The 21281-nt window shown below is 38.1% G+C and overlaps 1 protein-coding gene across 5 annotated transcripts in view; it reads right to left on the bottom strand.

Annotated features, from left to right (window-relative positions):
• pcsk5b (proprotein convertase subtilisin/kexin type 5b) overlaps positions 1-21281 on the bottom strand; it is a 93113-nt gene that overhangs the window by 30579 nt on the left and 41253 nt on the right. For 3 of the 5 annotated variants that reach the window (XM_044112605.1, XM_044112602.1, XM_044112600.1), the window contains exons 10-19: positions 19498-19601; positions 17130-17247; positions 12459-12650; positions 10361-10497; positions 9925-10047; positions 9619-9721; positions 5476-5669; positions 3577-3661; positions 1623-1726; positions 1397-1535 (exon numbers count right to left, since the gene is read on the bottom strand). In XM_044112605.1, the coding sequence (XP_043968540.1) occupies positions 1397-1535; positions 1623-1726; positions 3577-3661; positions 5476-5669; positions 9619-9721; positions 9925-10047; positions 10361-10497; positions 12459-12650; positions 17130-17247; positions 19498-19601 (1299 nt within the window). The remainder of the gene's footprint in view (positions 1-1396; positions 1536-1622; positions 1727-3576; positions 3662-5475; positions 5670-9618; positions 9722-9924; positions 10048-10360; positions 10498-12458; positions 12651-17129; positions 17248-19497; positions 19602-21281) is intronic. The other 2 variants (XM_044112604.1, XM_044112601.1) reach the window with 1 other exon arrangement.

Below are 21281 nucleotides of genomic sequence, written 5' to 3'. Positions count from 1 at the left end.
CAAAAACACTGATCATAAAATAAAAAGCATTAACAGAGGATGTTTGCGGTTTATTCTCACTTCTCCTTTATACATCTTGGTATTACTTAAAAGTGGCAGCAGAAAATAAAATCATTATCAGCCAGAAGAGAACTGATGTGTTTTATTCAGTTTTATTCAGGCAGTAGCACCTGGTGTAGATTGTTCTCATAAACTGCAAAAGTGAAAACTTTTAAATGTAATCACACTTTACATGACAATATTCTCCCAGCAGCATAAAGACATAAATAATATTTAATTATAACTTCAGATCTTTGGTGCTTTGTGTTGTTAAAACTCCAAAACATCAACGGTTTTTAAAAATGACATATTTTAGTGCAATAATAAAGCAATTTAATTTCTATTTATGTTTTTTTCTCTCAATAATATTTTTACTTTATTTATATTAATGTCGAGCTTTTAATGACCTTCCACAAAATGAATGAAACTATTTTTTGTGAGTTTTCTATAAAAAATAAAATTAAATACAATACTTACCATGTATGGTAAAGACTTGAGCTATTTATGGCATTAATAAAAAAAAAATTTAAAACAAAAGCAAATACATCTCGGCCTTTAAAAGAGTCTTTTGTGATGGATGGGTAAAGGTGGAACAATTTAATACAAACTATTTTGCAAAGAAAAAAGTTCAGAATGAGTATTTGCTGCTAGATTCTGATTAGTGCGGCAAAACATTATTTTAATACTGTTGCAGTATCAAAGAACTGCCTGAAATAAATATTATTTGACTATTGGAGTGCCATGCATCCAGGCTGTCTGTAATATATTTGGTGCTTTGTTTAATTCAGCATAAAAAGCAATAGAAGGTAAAGAAGTGCTAAGATGGTCAAGTCAGTAAGAAACAAAAAGTCTCAATAAAACTTTGCAGTTGAGATGGAAATAATGATTTCTTTTTTCTTTTCCAGTAGCTGGATACACTATTATCTGGAGTTTATGCTAAACCCAAAACAAAAGGAAATCCATACTTTTTCTAATTGTTTTCTTTCTTTATTGTGACTTTTGTTACTTTGACACTTCCCGTCATTATCAAATATTTTATGTTTTCCTAGTGAGCAACCCCAAACTCTGACAGCAATAAAAATTTAAATTGGCGCAGTTCTGTTTATTTCCATAGAAAGTACTCCCGGTTCAGTGATTTTATGCTAAACTGTGACTTTTTTTCGGGTGATGCAACATTCAGTTTTTAACTCTTTGTATTCAGTTTTGGTTTTTTTTCTTTCTGCATGCTCAGTTTCCTTCGACATGTGTGACTCTGAGGTTTTAGAAATACTTCGGCTTCACGTTCACAGAGTTTCTTCCTGATCTTATTTTGGCCTTCTGTCAGTATTATGTAGAGATGTTTGACAAGCAGACTCACTTCTTACAGAACCGCTGCACCTGGCCGTTGTCTGAGGTCTGCTCTGACAGGAAGTAGCCAGGGCTGCATGTCAACACGCATCGCCAGTCCTCCAGTAAGTAGTCATCTGCACACTTGGTACACGCTTCTATACCTGTACCTAAAAGAAACATCATTTTATTTTAAGCAAAATATGTTTCTGAGGTCTAAGTAGCTGGGTTTTTTTTTTAAATCTTGGACTTTCTACCTGCACAGGTGGCACAGGCACGATGACAAAGCTCGCATGTCCTCCTGTGGCCGTTGAAATAGGTTCCAGGGCTGCAGGTCATCTGGCATTTCTGTCCTTGAAGACTGGAAGAATAAGTAAAAAATGTGTTTATAACTCCATCATCCTCCTGGGTGGCGCACAGAAGAGCAGCAGAATATTTTCTGCATGTTCTGGACCAACATAAATCAGCCTGTTTTGACACGCTACAAGTGGCTTTGGCCTTTGAGCCACATGCATGGATAGAGGTCAGCTAGGAAGCAGGTTTGGAGGTCATAAAGTCCCTTTTTGTGAAGTCACAGTGAGGACAGGTTGGTGCGTCTGCTGCACTGAGCTGAAAAACAGCTGGAAAGCGTTAGCAAAAGTTTCCCAGAAACAATCTGGTCCCCTCTTATTCCCTGGCTCTTAACAAGACTAAATGGAGGAGGGGAAGCTGAGCATGTGCATGTGTGTGTACAAGGTCCTTTTTTTTAACTGTGATCTCAAAGCCGTTCCGAGGAAATTACGGCCTCCGAGTGTCTCCACCTCCACCTCTGGCTACACTGAACACTTAAAGTTGGGGTTGAGACTTCCAGACTGCAATGTGTTTTAAACGCTTCTCAGGAGTTTCCCTCATGACCTCTGAGGAATGTCACCACGTTAAATCATGATATCCTCTCTGGAAGGGGCCAAACCAAATGAAATGGAAAATTTTGAAAACACTGGAGATTAAATTAAATCAAAATGTCTTTAAAGAGAAACATTTAACCCAGAACAGCTCATCAAAAATGTACATTAATTTAAAAAAAAGAAGAAAAGATTAATTATTTCATGTTACAAAACCAAACAAAAGCTTACTGTAGAAAATTGACCTGAAATAAACAAAATCTCTTTTGCTATCTCTGTTGCAAAAGCTTGATGTGTTGAAAACTCAACATTTCTAATCAATACCTTTATTTTTTCCTCGACACTCGAGTCCCATCAAGTTTAAAATGTTCCATAATGGTTGAATCAAATATGACCTCATAACTGAATGAGACAGTAAGGGTTTGACTTAGTTAGTCGTATCTGATCTGATACAGTTCAAACTAATGACTATAAATATGCTAAACGACTCTGTTCAGTATCTGGGTCGAGACACTCCAACACTGCGCCTCAGCTCTCAGGTTCTGCAGCTTCGGTTTCAAAATTTGAGCAAATTTCAAGTTTGCAAACTTTCCATGGACAACTCAGAGGAATACTTTAAAATAAGAAGCAAAAAATGGGGACTGAAAAATCTGGTTCTTCAAGTGGATTTTAGATGCAGTTGGTGGGAATATATTTGAGCATTTTGACAAAAAACAACCAGATTTTATGAGGTTACATTTGGTTATTTATATTCTTTATCTCAGCAACAAGTAAAAAGCATATTGCTTTCTGCAGAGGAGTTTAGGCCACATAACAAATTACTCCCAATTTTCAGAAGATTCCAATAAATTTCCAAAATTTCTATGGATAGTTTCCCACTTGGAATAGTGCAAGTATTCCTAGTGGGAAACTTACTATACGACTTTCACTAAATTTACTACAATTTACTATACATTTTTCTCCTTGCAAATATATTTGTAGTTATTTCAATGTGCCAGAGGGAAAAAAAAAAACAAAAAAACCCCAGAAGTGAATATGTAAAGGTGAGACAAAATTCACATTAAAATTTCTAAAACAACTATTTAAATGGTTACAATGTTGTGAGGTAGGTAAAAACCAAAACCAGCATTGCAATAAATGAAGGTGAAGAGAAATATTCAAATGTTTGTCTAATGTAAAGAGCAACAGTTTTGTCATATGATATGCTACTCATCATATTATCTTTATAAAAGGGTTAAAATAAACATGGAACTGTAAAACAGTTACAAGAGGTTAAAATAGAAGTTAATGTGATTTAATATATTGTCAGTCGCATGTTTTCTTTGCTTACCTCATCCCAGGTTTACACTCGGTGCAGATATTGGAGGCTGAACACCTCTTACAGTTCTCCTGACATCTTCTGCAAATGTTGGAATCTGTAGGACACACAGTGACCGCATCATTAGGGGCTGACCTGGAAACAGAGATCCTGCATGCATTTGGTGAGATGTGTAGGTTGAAAGGTCATCAAAACAAGAGGATTCATGACAGGCGCTAGAAAATATCAACATGTTAAAAGCACAAGAATAACATAAATATCAAAACTTGAAAACTGACATGTCGAGTGAACAAAACTGATTTTTTCACAGCTTTTGGAAAATGTAGGAAACACTTCTGCAAGTACCAAAAGAGAATAAAGGCTACGCCACAATTTTACACAATCCTCAGCTGCCAAAGATGAGAGAAAAAGAAAGAAATATAAATTGAGAAACAGGAAAGTCTCTGGCTGCTAAATGTTTTCCTTTCAGAATGCCAAAAACAATATGTATATAAATTTAAATTCAGTATTTCAAATATGGAACTTGCAAAAACATCAGCGAGTCAGGAGGAACCAAAGAGAAACAAACGGATTGATGGATGAATGGATGGATGGACACACCGATGGATAAACGGCTGGATGGATGGCAAATGCATCGAATGATTGATTAACAACGGGAGAATAGATGGAAGAATTAATGAATGCATGGACATACACAACTTTTAGAAAATGGGATAAGCTCAAAATACTTTTTTTTAAAGTCCATTTTCTGTTTTCACCCAGATCTCCAACTTGGAAGTGCGTAGAAACCCTGTTTGTAATTAAGTTTATAATACAATAAAGGAACAGATGCATTTCCTTTGCTTATCTAACTTTATCGTCACTTAGAGTTCTCTAGAAAGAAAAACATTAAAATAATGAATCTGTCGATGTGATGGATGGAGGAGGAATTCACCTCGTTTTGCTGCCAGAGCGATAAAAAAGAAAACTAGTTTGCTCATTTGAAAACCAAACATTAAATTGTGGCACCGATTCAAAGGAAACAGCATCCATCCACTTCAACTTGGCCTGGTGGAATAACGATGGGATTTGGATCAAATCATTTCAGATCTGCAGCCAGGATTTACACTAACCTGGCTGCAAACACACACTCATAATTAGAAGATTTACATGGAAAAAGGTTATTTACATAGCTTTAGTCTTTTGTACCTGATCTACTTTCAAGACTGGCTAAAGTCTCAAACATAAGGAAAATCAATCAGTAGATCCTTTCAGTGTTTACATTATAATGTAAGTGAATAGATTTGATCAAAATCTACAGGCAATGTTTCCTTTTAGTTTAGTTATTTTATAGTAAAACATCTTTACTACCACATGCTTTTTCTTTTTTTTTTTTTCTAATAGGATTCAGCAAGTGCAGGAAAAAAAACACATGGCTAGACATTACATCAAGGGTAAAACGGCATCACTGTGAGCCCAGGAGTAGAAAAACAGTTTTGCAGAGCACTTTTTTTTGTAAGGCAGGTGGTAGACAGATGTTTCTAAAAGTCTACTTTGCTTCGCCATCTCTGGAAAACCGTTTCCACGGTAAGATACCTTCCTCCGTGCTTTCATCTCAGGGGCCATGAGCTTACAAACGATCAATAGAGAGAAAAGGATTCTGGCTGAACGATTAACAAAATAGGTCCAATCTGACCCAAACGATTTGTTTGGAAACAAACACTTCACTGCCAACACATCTACTCGTTTCGTAAAGGTTTTTTTTTTTTTTTTTTTTTTGGAACTAGTGATCTTTATTTAAAAGCAGCTCAACAGAAAGAAGAGCAGAGAGAGAAGGGAAACACATCATATTCAGAGAACTGCAGTGCCACTATTCTGCCACATGTGGCGCTCCATCTACTCATTAGCTAAGCCAGGAAGAAAAAGCCGCACCACTATCAAGGTAGAAGCCATCAGCACAGTTGGCAGCACAGGTGTTGGAGCCCTCGATGAGGTGGTAACCCGTCCTGCACGAGATGCACTGGTCGCTCCGACTGCCGACACACGTCTCGCACATGGAGGAGCATTTCTTGCAGCGCTTCCTGTCGTCACGGAAAAATCCACTGGGGCACTCGGGGACGCACATCCTGGGGCGAGACGGGAGCAGAGGAGGGAAACCAGGTGAGAAAGAGGTCGAAGAACTTCACAAAGATGAACTCAGAAATATTTATATGCATAAAGAGTTAAGCAAAATGTTTTCTCTCCTCTCTGCCTGACATTAAATCAGGTTAATTTAGTTCAGCTGGGATTACCAAAATTATCCCCATTTTCAAAATTTCAGCAAATTTCCTATGTGACTGAGACAATATCCTGGGCTTTGTGATTCCAAATCGTTACATTCTGGTCCTCAAGACATTTTCACCTCATTTAATGGCTTGTTTAGAGTCGATGTCCGTTTTAAAGATCCATTTTTGGCCAAACTTTTAACGATGTGTTGCTTTAATATATCCACATGTTACTGCTCCATCATCATGCTACATATTTTGTTTAGTGCATCAGTGCCTCCTGCAGCAAAACACTCACACAGCATGATAGTGCCACCACTGTGCTTCACACTTGGGATCATGTTCTAAGGGTTTGCAAGATTAATATTTCTTCATCCAAATGTAAACAGTCATGACTGTCAAATATAAAAACGTGTCTCAAAAAATTAAAGTCTTTGTCCTCAAATGCAATTAACCTGGACGTTTAACGTTGTGTTTGGAGCAGCTGCTTCTTTTCAGAGCGACCTTTTATGTCATGTGTGTACAGGCCTAATTTAACTGCACAGCGATACTTTTTTCAAATGCTAATACACAAACTATAACAAGAAGTCTGTCTCCTGATGTACTCACTCATGTACAGGCCTTTAATACTTGCAAACAATTGATTAAAGTAGATAAATGAGGAACATTCAGCCATCTGGAACCTTTAATTTTTCCATACAGTCACACAAAGGAATAGTTTGTTTGAGGTGCTGCTCTAAGCTACATTCACAGGTGTTCGTCCAATTAACTCACGTGTTCTGAATTAAAATATCTCACATGTAAAAAAGCCATAACATTACTATCATCTGATGTTTTCCACATTGTTTTAAGGCACAGTAATCTTGGTGTATGTAAAAGTCTGACTTTGAAGGGAGGGGAGAAAATTATCCCACTCCAAAAGAATCCCTTATTCACACATTTGGCAAATCAAAAATAAACAAAAAATAAAACTAGGTAATCCTAATCGCCACACTAAGAAGTGAAAGTCAGACTGTAAAAGAAAAGATCGTGTTTAATTCTAAAGTGAATGTAAACATCTGGTTTTAATTGCATGTAATAAAATATCCTGGTTTAGATTCCATTAAAATTTAAAACAGGAGTTAAAGCTCATAAATGTATAATGAACACTATCACACAGTTTAATGGTATATTAACAGGATCACATTGTTCGGCCACATCCTACAGATAATGTTACAAACACGAGCTCTAAATGTGTTAAACTGAACCAGAAATAATCATATTTCACTGAGTTGGGGCAGACAGATGTGGAGGTATAATGGGCCAGTTTGCGTGCGTGCAGGTGAACATCTGCTGGATTACTTCAGCACGCCTCGTCACCCAGAGGCTCCTTTCCTTAGGTGGAGAGACCTCTGAAGTCCTCAGCAGCACAGAACACACACACAGTTCAAGCCTTAGTCACACTCTGCAGAAACCTCTGCCAGAAAACACATATGGAACATGTCAGACACTGAATCTATGTGTGAAAGCACACGCTGCCTGCTATCGTGCAGAACTGTTTGACTCCGCTTTCTCGTCAAGCTGAAACCGACAGACGACTTGCAGCGCATGCTATCCTAATCCAACTATAATTTATCATTTTTAATCAAAGTCAACCAGATTCACTTTCTAAGATTTAGAGATTACGTCACTTTAATGGGACATCAATGTCAGACAATCACGCAAACATTTAAAGATTTAAATATTCATGCGTCACGTTTTTCTTTCCGATAGAAACCAAAGAAAGTCCCACAAGCCAATAGAAATAAAGACATTTAGTGGGATTGTGAACTAGAAAAGAGGAGCATGAGATAATTCATGCTTTTCTTTGAAATTGTCAGATGTTTTTTTAAAAAAAAGAAAACTTCTAATCAAAGAGCCCAGCACCTTTCAATAACCAGAGACCATGTAAGGTGTGTGTTGTTGTAATTATCTGAACATCCTGCCCCTTCCTGCCATCACTCCCCTCCAATCTCCACTCATCAATTCCTCCCTGTGGGGGCAGAAAAGGCCAGCGCTTCTCTAAAGTGGGCTGATGTTAAGCTTCAGCTAAGCTTCCACTTTCTCATTCACCTGCATTGCTTTGCATTTTATCTGCACAGAGAAGCGCCAACACAAAGGAAGGACAGACTTTGATCCTAATGGGATTTGAGTAACACAAGAAAATACTCACATCTGCATATTTACAGCCCACACTCACAAATCATGCTTATGATTTATAATTTAGAGCAAGAAATGAGAAACTAACACAGTGCGGCAGGAATAAACGTCTCTACAGCCACAGTAAAGACAATTAAAGTGTCAAACTGTGGAAACAGACAGGAGTCCTTATTTCACACGCAGGACAAATTATTTATCATGAGACAATGCAGATAAAGTCACAACTTATCAGTAATGTTGGAGGCAAAATTTAAAGCTGGGCCAACATTTCCTGAGGAAACTATAACTAGAACAGTAGAAAGAAATAGAAACCAGCTACAGCTTGTTTGGAGAAAGAAATTATTAGGCCTTAAAGTTACGCAACTATTGGCTTCAATTCTACATATAAATGAACTATAACATATGTGATGTATGCATTAAGAATGTTTAATGAATATAAAACATAAAATAATAATAATAAAATAACTCTTCTCCTGTTTGGTACAGATTCAATGCCTTCTAAAAGTCTCAACAACACTTTGCTTTTTTCATGCTACAACTACAAACTTGTCATATTTATATTTAGGAAAGATTCTTCACTCAGGACCCAATGAAGGATTTCTTTGTAAAAATCTACCACATATAAACTCTATAAAATGCAACAAAGTTTGACTGTAAGGTGAAAATGAGTTAACAGGAAATTTCTGAAAAATAAAGGAAGCAAGACAGTACAGGAGGAAACTGTGAATTTTGAAATGTGTAAAGAAATTATTATTTTACATCTGCTGTGGTGAAGAGGCCAGAAAGATCTGAACGCGTTATAGATTGATTACAGAATCATCTATAATCAATCTTAATAAATTAAGAATTTTTTAAAATATAAATTTTTATTTATTTATTACTGTATTCTTCATTGTTTAACAGTTTGTTTTCTGTATTTTGGGTTTTCACAGATTTTTCCATTTCAAAATTCCAGATTTTTCTACGACCAAATGCTCAGATATTTTTCTCACCATTTTCTAGCATTCAGGAAGTTTGGATGCAAAACATTTACCATGAAAGTTCCTGTATAACTTAAAGCTTTTTTTACTGGTATGTTCCACAGATCATTGCGTGAGCAGAGTCTGACGTTTGCTCAGTTTTCCTGCTTTTTTTCCCATCTGCACTAACTTGTCAGATCGATCAAATTTAAAAAATCTAACATGCTTAGATGTCTTAAATTAAAGATGATTTCATAAAGAACACTTTGATACTTTCATTCTGTAGTAAAAAATATATTTTTAAACAAAAGTCATGCTTTATTTTGGATCAAAGCCAAAACCTGATTTGAAAATAAAAATACGATTTGAAATTGAAAATATGTTTGAACATGTGTATATCTGTGCAGAACTGATAAAGTCAAGGTATGAAGAGGCAAACCGAGGATAAAGAAAATGATTTAAGACATGAATCAAGAAGAAACACTTTTTGAACCTGTCATTCAATACTTTCCAAACATCTTTGGATCCATGTTCTCTTTGAATCTTTCCACTATTCCTTCTCTTGAAAACAATTTGTAGATCTACTAGGTTAATATCACTACATCGTTATTTTAAGATATTTTGCAGGGCAAAGAAAGACAGAACATTTTTGTAACGTTGTAAATCAGCCGGACCTGGTGTTGTTCTTGAACTTGAGGAAGTAGTGGAGGCAGTTGATGCAGTGGTGCGGTCCAGGACCCTCACAGCCATTCTCATTGCATTCAGCGTCACATGGACCTGGAAACGGACAGAAGAAGCCCCTCAGTGAAAGAAACGCCCCAAAACAACATCTGGACCGACTAATGCTAACTTTCTGTCAGAAATAACCCAGTTCAGTCTATTAAGCCACACAAACTCCCATTTTCCAGCATATTAAAACAACTATTAAACTTGATTTTTTAAATTTATGGTGATGCTGCTGTGTGTTTTGTATGATTCACCGTTGTACTCCTCAGTGAACTCCTCCTCAGGCTGCAGTGGGTCTGTGAAGCGATCCCTTTGCTGAGTGGAGTACGGGTGGACAGAGGTGCCATACAGCACCAGAGACCATTCCTTCAGCTTCCCTGTGAAACACAGACTGCTGGTGAAGAGCAACCCCAGGCAGGAATTACCTTCAGGATTGCCACACGTTTCCCTTATTGAGTTCTGTGTCCTGCAAGTAAAATGTTCACGTCTTTCAAATGTTTTCCAGATTTAAATAAACGATGGGACGGGAAATTTTCACAAAATTCTCATTTAACGCTCCAAAAAAATGCATTAAATTTGTTGCATCCAGGTCAAATGTTTGCTACAGATGCTCACACTCCTGACAAAAATGTAGTTAAAATCCTGCTGAACCATAATTTTAATACCAGTTAACAGCAGTGCAGTTTTTACCAGGCACTTTCTGGCTGCGGAGTTGAGAGGGCGAGTCGTAGATCTCCAGGATCCAGTCGCCTGCTGCCTTCTCTCCCCAGCAGTGGGTGGTCATGAATTCCCAATTCTTAAAGCCCTCCATGGAGTGATCAAACAACCTGTGCATTAAACATACACACCCCACAGATCCAAGTCTGATTAGTAATGAACTTAAATGCTGCAAATAGCAGAACAGGACAATTCACACTCAGCAAAATAGAATTAGCCTCTAATAAACACAAACACGGCGGTGGCTTATGGCGTCCCAGATTCTGTCTGGAAGAATTTAGTAGCAATCGGAAGGCATAACCATTCAGCTAAAACTAAGGTGTTTACAGTGATTAAAGGTAAAGGCAATGAAAGCTGAACACAAGCTGCAGCAGTAAAGCCCAACAACAAAACAAAGCGCTCTCTACAGGAACAGCATAGACCTGAATGCCTCATACATCCAAATTAATGTTTGAAATCCAATGAAAGAAGAAGAAGAAGAAGCCATGGTGCAGGAATTAAAATGTGAAGTGCAAGCAGAAATCGTAGAGATGACCCAGTGTCAAACTGAAAGTAATCTGTGTAAACTTCTCTCCATGCGTACAAACTGTTGGCCCAGTTGTCCATTTTTAATTAGCAACATCTGCAGCCGTGAAAGAACAGCCTCCTCTGGCTGGGCGCGCGGCCACAGCACGGAGGGCGGGGACGCAGACAGATAAGTGAAGCTGGTGAAAAACATAATGACTGAAAGAGCAAGAAAAAAACTAAACCTTACAGTTTATGTAAAATTTTTATATTTTCCCCGCACGTTTTAACCTTAAATTAGGTTTAATTTTTCTATTGCAGACCCGCTGCGTTTGGGCAAATAATTAACATTTGCATAAATGCCAGAAGAATAAATAATTTTTTTCTTTTCTCCAGATATTTTCTTTTTGGAAAATTCAGAGCTTTACATACACTAAGGTCATTCTGCCAATTAAAAAGTGCTAGCCTCTGTGAGCTTCTTATAGGTTAATTGACAACATTTGAGTTAACTGGAGGCAAACACATTGATATACTTTTAAAAGCAGGCCTAAAACACACCACCTCCTCCTGTGACATCATGAAAAAAAATCTAAATAAACCAGTTAAGACACCAGAAATGACCTCAAAAGATGTGATTCATCCTTGGCTTCAATTGTCAAATGCCTGAATGTTCCACATTCATCCGTGCAAATTTCCATATTCAAGTACAAACAGCATGGAAACGTCTGGCCATTAAACCACACAGAAAGCAGACAGGTTCAGTGTCCCAGATAGGAATGTGTTTAGGGCTGAAATGTGTGGATCAACCCTTAAACAAAAGCAAAAGGCCTTGTGAAGATGCTGGATGAAGATGGAAGATGGCTCTAAGTTCCTTACCAACATCTGCTGAAATGTGCAAACTGTAGTCTGGTTTTTTATGTCGCCCTCATTTTCTGATTAAAATAAAATTTTAATGCTTTGTCATACAAAAAAGAGGGAAGGCTGCAAGCCGACAACCCCATCCAGAATGTGAAGTGGCAGCATCATGTTGTTTGGGTGATTCGCTGTGGGAGGGACTGGTGCACTTCACAAAATAGATGGCATCATAAGGTAAGAAGTTTATGTGGAAATACTGAAGCAGCATCTCTAGATGCAAGGCAGGAAGTCAAAGCGTGTGCATAAATGTGTCTTCCAAATGGAAAACGACCCTCGACATGCTGGCAGATTAGCTGCAGTGATGTTTAAAAACAAGTAGCTCCGTGACGTGGAGGGGAAATCAGAAAAAACATGTAGACAGAGCAGAAAAGCTGAATGTGAGGAAGATGGCCTACAAAACCTGAATCTGTTTCATTGTCAAACATCCACATTAAAGTATCGAGTCCTCACAAGCGTTTACATTTTTGAAAAGTTGCAGCTGAAATACGAGTTTCTTTTCTATTTCACAAGATGCCTGAATGTCCAATTCATCTAGAAGATGTTACGAACTCTGTCATCAATAATGACAGCTGGCCTCAACAATACAACCAGGTTTGACAGCATCTTTAAAAATGAACACAGCTGACCGTCCACAGCTTTTTCTGTTCGGTACCTGTTGGCGAGCAGCTGCGACTTGGTCCCCGACGGAGAGGTCAGGTTGATCGACAGATCCCCACGACGAGGGTGCGTGATTGTTATGCGTACAACCACATGCTCCAGGTAGATCACTTTGAGGTTGGGGTTGTCCGAACATCCAGTCGCCTTGTACACAGAGCGCACCAAGTGCTCCGGACGGATGGTTCTGCTGGACAGGAAGGAGGGGATTAGTAGGATAACATTAGCAACACATCCACTGAGTTTAAATGATGCTTTAAATTCAACGACCGAAGGGAAAACTGGATCAGTGAACACAATCAATGAGGAACCTTTTGGGTTCTATGTCAAATGCTTGGTTAGTTGGATGGATTGCTACAAATCCAGGACTTCCTTAAGTAAATACCTTTTCACTAATTGGTTTTTAAGAATGGCAAAAATCTACCCTAATCCCTCATTATTATCATTTAAACCAAAAAAGCACTTCTCACGCTTAGTTTCTTTATTTTCTATAAATTGACTTCTTCTTGGGCTTCATCAGCATCCTGCATGGTCACATCATTTCCACTGTAGCGTGAGGCTCCTCTACTGCCAGTAAACTTTTCCACTCTCAAATTCATTGCTAGTCTTTTATTTCAAAATATTACCCTATTTTCAGCATGAAATTCTCTTAGTAACCATAAATTTACATCAAAAGTTTCCATTCTTCAACCTCGATCTACCTGAGGACCCAAGATTACAACCATCAACAATTTTTAGTCAACCTAAAAACAATAAATAACACTTCTTTTAAACTGAACAGTGCCCAAAGTTTCCCATTTCTAAATGTCCATCCTGCTAAAAAGCTGCATGTGAAAAGATAAAGAGGAATATTTGCTGAATCTGTGATGCTCTGCTCAGCAGCACAACCACCTCAGAACAGCCAACACAAACATTTAACGGCCCCTTGAATAACATTTGCAGTATGATCCAAAACCACAGCAACACAACACTAAAACCATGGAGAGAGCCAGTAAAAAAAAACAAGGCATACCGTCCTGCCAGCTCAGGGTATTTTTATGCCACAACTGTGTAAGAATTCAAAGCACCAGATCGATAAAATATCAGGAGGTTCATCAGAGTGAAACAAATTACCATGACTTGTGTTGTCACTGCCGTGCGTCCTCCCAGCTCGTCTTAGAGATCATTTAATCACATTCCTTCTCATCTCACCTAACAATCACAGTGATGACATGTTTACCGTCAAACCGATCCAGCATGGATATTTATCTTTTGACCAATAATCCCACTGAGGTCAAATGCAGCTGGTCTCTGATTACTTGGAAGAAGAGGCACGACATGTCAACACGTTCAAAGAGTAACTGATATTAAACATATTAAAAACTCACTGATATCAATTGTCAATACTAATATTGATAAATCCAGTTTAAACCTATGGTGGATGTTAAAAAGCTGCTTAAAGAAGCAAAAGTTATCAAATCAGTTTTGAATAAGTGATTTATCAATTTAAAATGAAAATTTAAGCAAAACATAATAAAAACTAGTATAATTTATTTCCACTTTAGTTCTAGCCACTGCAAGCCTGACCTGTCATACTGAAGAAGTCAATAACAATTTAAACATAAAAACACAGAAAAACAGCAAACATTATCTGGAACAGACTTCTCCGAATGAGCAGCAGTCTCTTTGGACGCCTGTCTGGGGAGCCTGGAGCCGACATAACAGACAGAGCTCAGACAACTGAGTCGTACGCATGGGACAGAGCAGAGCAGATGCACAGCTGATTACTACCAGCTTCATTGCACAAAAAGGATGTCATTTTGTTTTGCTCTGTTTTTCTGGTGCATACTCCAAGCAGAGTGCAGAGGGTCAGCTGCAGAGTGCAGAGGGTCAGCTGCAGAGTGCAGAGGCAGAGGGTCAGCTGCAGAGCAGCAACACTAAAGGAGAGGGGAAGGTCCGGTCAGGTGGTGTGAAGGAACACGGCACAGAGCTGATGTCTGCCCTGACTGTCAACATTTCTGCTAGAACCACGACTACAAATATAGACACTCTACTTTCAAAATAAAAATACTGATGTACAAAATAGAGTTGATATTAGACATGAATTAACAGATTTCCAAACTTTTGGATTCATACAAAATGTTTCAGTTTTTAATTGAGACAGAATCGTAACAGGATTTTTCTTTGTTTTAGTTCTATGTCACAAATAAATGAGATTTTTATTTTCTAGTTGCATACCGCTTGAGATCCAGTTTTCTCCAACAATTAAAGAACCTCGAAGTGTCATGACACAAAACAGAAGGAACAAGAAGGCTTAGAGGACAAATAAATGAGATTTTTATTTTCTAGTTGCATACCGCTTGAGATCCAGTTTTCTCCAACAATTAAAGAACCTCGAAGTGTCATGACACAAAACAGAAGGAACAAGAAGGCTTAGAGGACAGGGTTGCTTTGTTCATTTCACGCTTTAGCCCACATATATTCCAAGACTGCAAAAGCCTTGAAGATCACTGGATTTGACACGAGTCAGACTTTACATAGGGCCTATATGAAGAGACTTGTGCAGTGAAGCAGGACAGACAGAATGACACAGATAACGCTGCACTTTCTGGCCGCAGAGGCTTCAGCTGAAAGCAAACCAGTCCAGGGCCCCGAGTTCAGCCAGCCTAATACAGCACAGCGCTCAGGCTTCCAGCTGCATCAAGAATAACAAGCTGTGAAGTCCTGGCTCTCTCTGAGTAAGAGTGTGTGTGCATAGTAAAGGTCTTATGTGAGAACCACCCTGCCAGAACTAATGCTTGGCCCCTATCAAGGTACAGCTTGCACAACCGTACTCTAAAACACATGCCGGTGCAAAACACTGGAGACAGAAAAAATGAGAAAAGACGTTACAGCTGAGAGAGAGAGAGAGAGAGAATGGAGCAGAGAAAGAGAGGGAGAGAATGGAGGAGACGGAGAGAGGGAGCGAGGAGGTTCCCATTTATACAGCAACCATACTTGATAGGGATGCACAGATATTAAAATCTGGGCAGATACTGATGCTGATAGCTGATAACCAATATTTACCAACATTACTTACATTTTCCTAAATGTAAGTAATGCTAACATCACTGTCACAAGGTCAAACCCCTTCCCTCCTAAAACACACACACTAAATAAACGTTATCATTATTATTATTATTATTATTATTATTATGAAAATAATCAGTCGATAACGATAGCAATGCCAATATATTGTGTATCCCAAATAATTGACCCACTGATGGATAAAAGTTGCAACACACACAAATGTGGAACATTTCTTACACTGTGACCCAATGCAATAATAGAAAACTAAACCTGCAACTCATCTGGCCTTTAAAGTCCAAATTAAATGAGTAAATACAAAAAGTTGTCGTAAAATGATGATTTCATGTATTGACAAAGAAAAGCTATTAAAACCGACATCATGCTGGGTAAAAAGGCAACTGCCCTCTAAATCCAGTAACAAGCAGTTGCCCTCCAGGCATCAGAAACTGTCATCAAGTGTTTGTGATAAGTGCTAATGAGTCGTTTACATCACTGTGGAGGAACTCTGGTCCACTGCTTTTGGAAGAATTAATTTAGTTCAGCAACAGTGGGGAGTTTCTAAAATGAACAACCCATATAAGGTCATACTGCAGTGAGATTCTAATCCATACTATGACTAAACCACTCCAAAATCTTTACTGTTTTTTTTCTGTTTTTATCTTTTCAGATGTGGACTTGCTGCTGTGTTTTAAGACACTGTGACGATGAAAAACCCAGATGTGCTTGAACTTAACGTCACAAACTGATGGCTGGAGAGCAGGACTCGTGGTTCCAGTATTTACAGCAGGACGTCGACGTTCTGGTGCAACAAAGCAGAACATCGAAGCAGCCCATATTACAAAACTACCACCACCATGTTTATTGATGTGATGCTTAGCCTCTTGAATGCTGTTGGTTTTGCTATGTAATGGGACCCATCTTCCAAAAATATGTCACTTTCCTCTGGTCTGTCCACACACTATTCCCTCCAAATCACATTCTTACTAGGTCTGTTGCCTTATGAACACCGATCCAAACGAAATGAACTTAATTTATTTATGACTCTTCTAGTCATTCTGACCAGTTAAAGTGTCACTGGTTTCATCTGATCTTGACTAATTATGATTGTTGAGTTGTTTTAGCCAACAGCATCATAAGATCATTCATGATTTAGCTACAGGGACCAAAAGATTTATATTACAACAGGTAAGGGCGGCTTTGGTGACCTTTTTCACTTAATCAATGAAATCATTAGAAAAAGTGCATTTTATTTACTCAGGTCAACTTTGAGTTTCAGTGTTTTTTAAATTTGATCTGAAACATTTAAGTGCGACAAAAAAATAAATCAGTGGGCAAATGCTTTCTCAATCACTACATATTTATTTAATTTCCCTCTGGGGTCATTGAAGTATTTTTGAACTGAATTGCATTGAATATCTTTTTGACAGGAAACCACGTTGCACATGTTCATAACATCTACATGAAAAAAGAAAAATAATCCAGTGATTTCTAGTGAAAATTGTAAACAGCTTACAAACTGTGAAGACCAGCCGGTCAAAATCTTCACTAAAGCTCTTTTCTCCTCATTGTTTATTGGCTTATTTAATAGCCTGTGCACCGTCTGATTGTGATTATGCTGCACCTGATTTGTCTGTCGGCGCTCTCCACGCAGACGTGTTGGGCGGGGACCTGCTTCCATTGCTCCGCCTCCTTCACCATGGCCTCAGCATCCATAAGGCCAAAGCCGTACAGGTGGCTGACTGCAGAAACAAGGAGCGTTTTAGTGGTTTTAGTCTGCATGCAGACGAACACACAATACAAGGAAAACATGTGACCGAAATCATTCTCCTCTCTTTTCTCTTTACCCCCACATTCCATTTTCTTTGAGCGTTCGTATTTTTCAGTATTGGTTTCAGTAAAATCCATGTATCTGGTCAAATATGCTATCTGCATGCAGGGCATTAATGCATGTCGCCTGCCAAATGCTGCATATTAATAAAGTGATGACTGTGATTCCATATGTTGTGCAGCTATTTTTTATTCCAGTATATTGCGCAACAGAAATATACATGGAAAGTTTTTGTTTAAACCGATTCCCTGCAGATTTTCCGACATAAATATTAGATGAGTCATACAATATTACTAATATATTTAAAAAAATAAAATAAATCTAACTACTGCCCAACTGATTGCTACATATAATGCAGTGTGAAATTCTTTCATACATCTACCCCCCCTTCTGTCACTTGGAAAGTCTCCAGGCAGCGAGTCTGCTGCCTGGCTGACCCTTAGTTCCCACTCTCCTGGTTTCTCTCCAACGTACACACACTTTCATACTCTCCCTCACTCACACACACACACACACGCGCACATTCAGGTATGCGTTAATCATGCACTGAAAGTTACAAAACAGCACCCACCACATGGACCCTGACAGATGGCAGCTGGCGGCACACCACTTAGCAAGCAAGAACTGAACCTTTGGAGAAATTGCTCAAGGCCTTTTATCTCACTAAAGAAAATCTGTGGTAAAAATAAGTTATGTCTCCAAACTGATGAGGTGATTAAAGAAAATGACAATAAAATCTTTGATAAAAGATGAGAGATAGTAAATGACTGTGTAGGAAAAGATTGTGAATCTTTTCGTTTATGTGGTGTTGCAAACTGCTGCTGATTTTATCTTGCTACAGAGAATCGGTCCTGGGAAAGATGAAACCATCTTCCTTTATGGGAGGTTCAAAGGTTTCATAGCTTGCACTTATTAACATTATTTCACATCCTTTCAGTGCATCTTTAAATCTAACTCACAGGTTTATTTTTCTTCTAATCTCAATCTTCTTTTAGGTATTGTTTTTAGTGCAAGACTTATTTTATAGCGTTATGGATTAAAAGTCATCTAGGACTGCGGTGCGGTTACCACACACAATCAAAACAGGTGCAAATTATAACACCACCCCACACCTTATCACACATATGCTTATGTTCTTTACAGCAAATCTTTTTCTCAGTGCTATTAAACTGTCCACTGTCACCAGATGCTCCCGCAGGAGAAAGGATGATAGAGAGTCAAACTCAATGTAATTGTCTGGTTTAAAAGGGCAAAATGACATGTTTTCCAGGCATTTAGTACCTTTTTATAGCACAATCAATTAACTGTGATCCCTTTAATTGCTATAAAAATACTGTATATATCAAACGTGACTTAAGAGAAGTTTGACATTGCAATTCAACGTCGTGAAATTGGGCCTCTGTCTCTTTAAGAGAGGAAACGTTGAGGCACCTCTGAATGGCTGCCACAGGCGATTAAGGGATTTCTCAAAAATGCCTGAAAGAATCAAGGCTACCATCCAGATGTGTTTATAAAGAGGGAATAACATTTAACACAATCTAGAGGTCAAAAAAGTTACATTTATATAATACGCCCCTTTAATTAGGCTGACTTTTTCCCAATTAGCCTTTGTAACCAAGTTATAACCAGCATTAAACTGGAATAAATGTAATTTTTATCTTGTATTTGCCTGTAAGGGTGACATTTGTTGTGCATCTAAAGTTATATAAGTAAATACATTTAATCAAACCATTGTTACAATTAAAATGTTCCATTTTATTGTTTATCCATCAACACATTTTTCCAGCTGTCTGCTGGCCAGACAATGTGACCTTTATCAAACAGCAGACAGCAGATTTCTTCCTGGCGGATCGAAGTCTTCATTTCGCAGCTCGGCCATGCCCACACTTGAGATCACCGATCGACTCATTAACACCAACATCGGCAATTCAGGAGTTATTTGTCTTTGGCTTTCTTTAGGACATTTTGCTCCTAAAGTCCTCTCATTCATTGATCTCATCTTGGATAGGTAGGAATGTTCTGTATTTGAGCACAATCAGCCTTCTTAATGATTTTTGGAGTGAAAACTCTTGAGAGATATTTTTGAACAATTTTGCAGTCTGAGCAGCACCTTTGATTTGGTGATTTTATTTTGTTTGTGTGTGTTTGTAAGGATGTTTACCGTTATAACCGGCGGCATTGGTCTTCCAGTCAGAAGCGCTAAGATGTCCAGCTCTAGAGGTTTTCACGATGATGTGCTGAACATCTCTCCATGTTAGAGAAGGACTAACGTAGGAAGAGCATAAACACTGGTTAATCATAAAGCATAATACATATTGTCACATATAATGCAGTAAAAAGAGATCATTAGAAAACGAAAGAAGCACTCATTAAAATATGAATACATAAATAACCTTATGCAGGGTTAATTATCCTTCAGAAAAACATGATGAATAGTTCATTGTAATGTCAACAGATTAGAGTAAAAAGAAGATCAAGATGGTCATTAACATAGACAGACTTATCTTTGTTATCAGAGTAAATTTAGACAACAGTGCAGAGGGCAGATGGTTAAATGAAAGAGGAACATAAAGATGCAAGATGAAAGGGTTTAAAGACAAATCACAAAGAAGAACAAGAGATTGCAATATGAAAGCATACGGTAAAGAAACCAGACATATACTGTGTATGGTGGATTAGATTAGAGAGCAAATTACAGAGAGCACAGATGAAGAGCTGCCTGTTGATGTATCCCATAGTTTTCCTTTTTTAGATCTCACGTGAGAGCTATTACAAGATAGCTGCCATGTGTCTGAAGTCCTTTGATGCCCAAACAGGAGATTAAAGGCAAAAGAAACCGGAAGAAGTGGGTCACCAAGTTTCATGGGATTCCCTTCAATCTCATATGTTTGCCAGATGCTCTGCTCCCTCCCTCGTGTCACTGCCTCACCATCTGAGACCTCCAGACTTTGCAGTAACCCAAACGCTTGAAGAAACTGTCAGATATTATGCTTGTTCTCCGTAGTTTGGGTTTTAGAAGCTAAAAATGTTCTCTGATACAACACGAGAGAAAGAGACAGTCGAAGAATAGCAATCGACTTCCTGCTAAGTCGCTTGCATAAGAGCAAGTATGTTTAAAATCCTGAACATCTGCGGAGAGTCTGAATATGTAGTTGCTGCACGTTTCCAGAGAGGCGTTTAAAAATGTTTGTTGTTCTGTGAAATTCAGACAATCTGGGGCTTTTTGTGAAACTAACGAAACACCAATCAACCTTGGATTTTTTTTTTTGTAATTATTATTTTTTTATTTAGAAAGACAGATTTCCATCACATTCGTTAATTACGGCTTTACCCATTTAAGATCGTACATGAGGATATAAGCGGAAAGTCCGAGGGATTTTGTCCATACTGCCTTTCTGGTATTTTAGTTGTGAACGAGAACAAAAATGAACAGAATTGAACAATAATGGGGATTGCACCATCTCGAGCAATAAAAACCACAAGAACATACAAGAGCAGGGCACATAATTCACAAGAACAATCAAGTGAAGTCAGATTTAATCGGTTTTACATACTCAGTCTATTCAGTCCAGATTTTCCCATTTTCAGCTCGGAGGGAAAAAGAAATCTTTTCCATCGCATAAATCTGGTAAACAATTTCAATCCCTTCATCGATACTGGCTGCATCTGGTTTTAGCCATTTCCTGGTGATGGCTTTCTTACTGGCTGCCAGTAGAATAGCCGACAGTTTTTTGTCTTTATTGGACGTTTCACATTTGAATGAAATGTTTACATTGAATATATTTTTAATGTGTTTGTGAATCTCTTCCCAATATGGTTTTATCACTTGGCACTCCCAAAAAACATGGAAGTGTTTGGCTCCATTAGACCCGGCAGGCATCCCCGTTGCTTTGATATCGTCTCTGAATGGATGTAACATAAAATCGTGCAACGTTTCTCCAGAAA

The sequence above is a fragment of the Gambusia affinis genome, linkage group LG03 (assembly GCF_019740435.1).
Source record: "Gambusia affinis linkage group LG03, SWU_Gaff_1.0, whole genome shotgun sequence".
Taxonomy (NCBI): domain Eukaryota; kingdom Metazoa; phylum Chordata; class Actinopteri; order Cyprinodontiformes; family Poeciliidae; genus Gambusia; species Gambusia affinis.
Note: the sequence above shows the minus strand (reverse complement) of the source record. Positions and strands in the feature narration are given on the sequence as shown.